The sequence below is a fragment of the Chinchilla lanigera genome, unplaced genomic scaffold (assembly GCF_000276665.1).
Source record: "Chinchilla lanigera isolate Chin_1 unplaced genomic scaffold, ChiLan1.0 scaffold00043, whole genome shotgun sequence".
Taxonomy (NCBI): domain Eukaryota; kingdom Metazoa; phylum Chordata; class Mammalia; order Rodentia; family Chinchillidae; genus Chinchilla; species Chinchilla lanigera.
The window spans coordinates 19,151,287-19,153,200 of record NW_004955444.1 but is presented as its reverse complement, the minus strand read 5'-3'; the positions used below and the strand labels follow the sequence as shown (position 1 = coordinate 19,153,200).

Below are 1,914 nucleotides of genomic sequence, written 5' to 3'. Positions count from 1 at the left end.
CACTCGCCAGGCAGGCGCTTTTGCCGCTGAGCTAAATCCCCAGCCCAACTCTATACGATTCTTCAAGGTGGAGTCCCCCACATACGGTGGTATGGCCAGGAAAAAGACTATAATATGCTAGTCATGGATCTTCTGGGACCCAGCCTTGAAGACCTCTTCAATTTCTGTTCAAGAAAGCTTACAATGAAAACTGTACTTATGTCAGCTGACCAGATGATCAGTAGAATGGAATATGTGTATACAAAGAGTTTTACACACAGAGACATTAAGCCAGATAACTTCCTAATGGGCATTGGGCATCGCTGTAACAAGTTATTCCTTATTGATTTTGGTTTGGCCAAAATAACAGACAACAGGACAAGGCAACACATACCATACAGAGAAGATAAAAACCTCACTGGCACTGCCCAATATGCTAGCATCAATGCACATCTTGGTATTGAGCAGAGTCGTGGAGATGACATGGAGTCATTAGGATATGTTTTGGTATATTTTAATAGAACCAGCCTGCCATGGCAAGGACTCAAGGATGCAACAAAAAAGCAAAAATATGAAAAGATTAGTGAAAAGAAGATGTCCACTCCTGTTGAAGTTTTATGTAAGGGGTTTCCTGCAGAATTTGCTATGTACTTAAACTATTGCCGTGGGCTGCATTTTGAGGAAGCTCCGGATTACATGTACCTGAGGCAGCTATCTCGCATCCTTTTCAGGACCTTGACTCACAAATACACATTTGATTGGACAATGTTAAAGCAGGAAGCAGCACAGCAGGCAGCCTCTTCTAGTGGGCAGGGTCAGCAGGCCCAAACCCCCACAGGCTTTTAAGCGTGAATTGAAGAACAGAAAATCAAAGAAGATGATCGGAGCAGCATTTGTTTCTCCCATTTGTTTCTCCCCACTAAAATCTAGAAATTTTAGTTAATTTCAGTATAAACTGGCTCTGGGCAGCATTGCCGATGCCTTGTCTGGGGTTGTAGCCACTGTAATTGTGAATATTGAGATAGTGAAACATGGTGTCTGGTTTTTTATTGCATTTTTTCAAGTGGAAAAGTTAGTTAAATGGTTGACAGAAAGACAGACAGACACACACACATGTAAACAAATTGGTGGAGAAATTATGCATATGCCAATTTTTTGTGGAAACCTTTTATTTTGAAATATCCTACTTTGAGATCTCATTTCAGGAGAACGGCATGAACAATCTTCAGCCACAGTTGTGATGGTTGTAAATGCTCACAACCGTGCATTCTTAGGGTTTTTTCATCCCTGGGGTTTGCGAGTTGTTCACTTAAAACATTCTTTAAATGGCTGGCTGCTTGTTTGCAAGCCAGCTGATACGGTAGCAACCAAAGATTCCAGTGTTTGAGCATATGAAAGACTGCCTGCTTACCTGTGCTAGAAATAACAGCATCAAAAGTGAAGACTTACAAAGAATTTAGTGACTACTAGATTATCCTTAGGACACTGCATTAACTCTATAATGTTCTTGGTATTAAAAAAAAAAAACATATTTGTCACAGAAGTTTATTTAACACCTTACAACTGAACATATATGTACATTGCTTAGCTATGTAATCACTGTAAACATCTATACGATCTGGAATTTTGTTTTTATTTTGAAATGGGAGCTTTTTTGTTTACAAGTTCATTAAAAAGTAAAAACTGAAAAAAAAAAACCAACGAAATTCACAGTCTGAGTTTGTCTTTTCACTTTGCTCATTAAATGTTCAGACACTTGGTTTAGTGTCTCTGCATGTCTCTGTGCACAAACCCAGTGTGAGTAATACTTTACTATATTCCTGAAAGGAAAAGAAATCATGTAATTTTGCTGACAAAAGCCAGTTAAGATTGCCAGGTAGTTAGACAAATACATGGGAATCATAATTATAAAAAAGTGGAACTGCATATTTATTG

General features: G+C 38.7%; 1 protein-coding gene across 1 annotated transcript in view; it reads left to right on the top strand.

Moving 5' to 3' along the window:
* Window positions 1-839, top strand: part of LOC102004209 — a 63,555-nt gene extending 62,716 nt beyond the window's left edge. The window contains exon 4 of the mRNA XM_005392186.2: window positions 44-839. Coding sequence (XP_005392243.2) covers window positions 44-825 — 782 coding nt within the window. The 3' untranslated portion in view covers window positions 826-839. The remainder of the gene's footprint in view (window positions 1-43) is intronic.
* The last annotated feature ends 1,075 nt before the right edge of the window (window positions 840-1,914 follow it).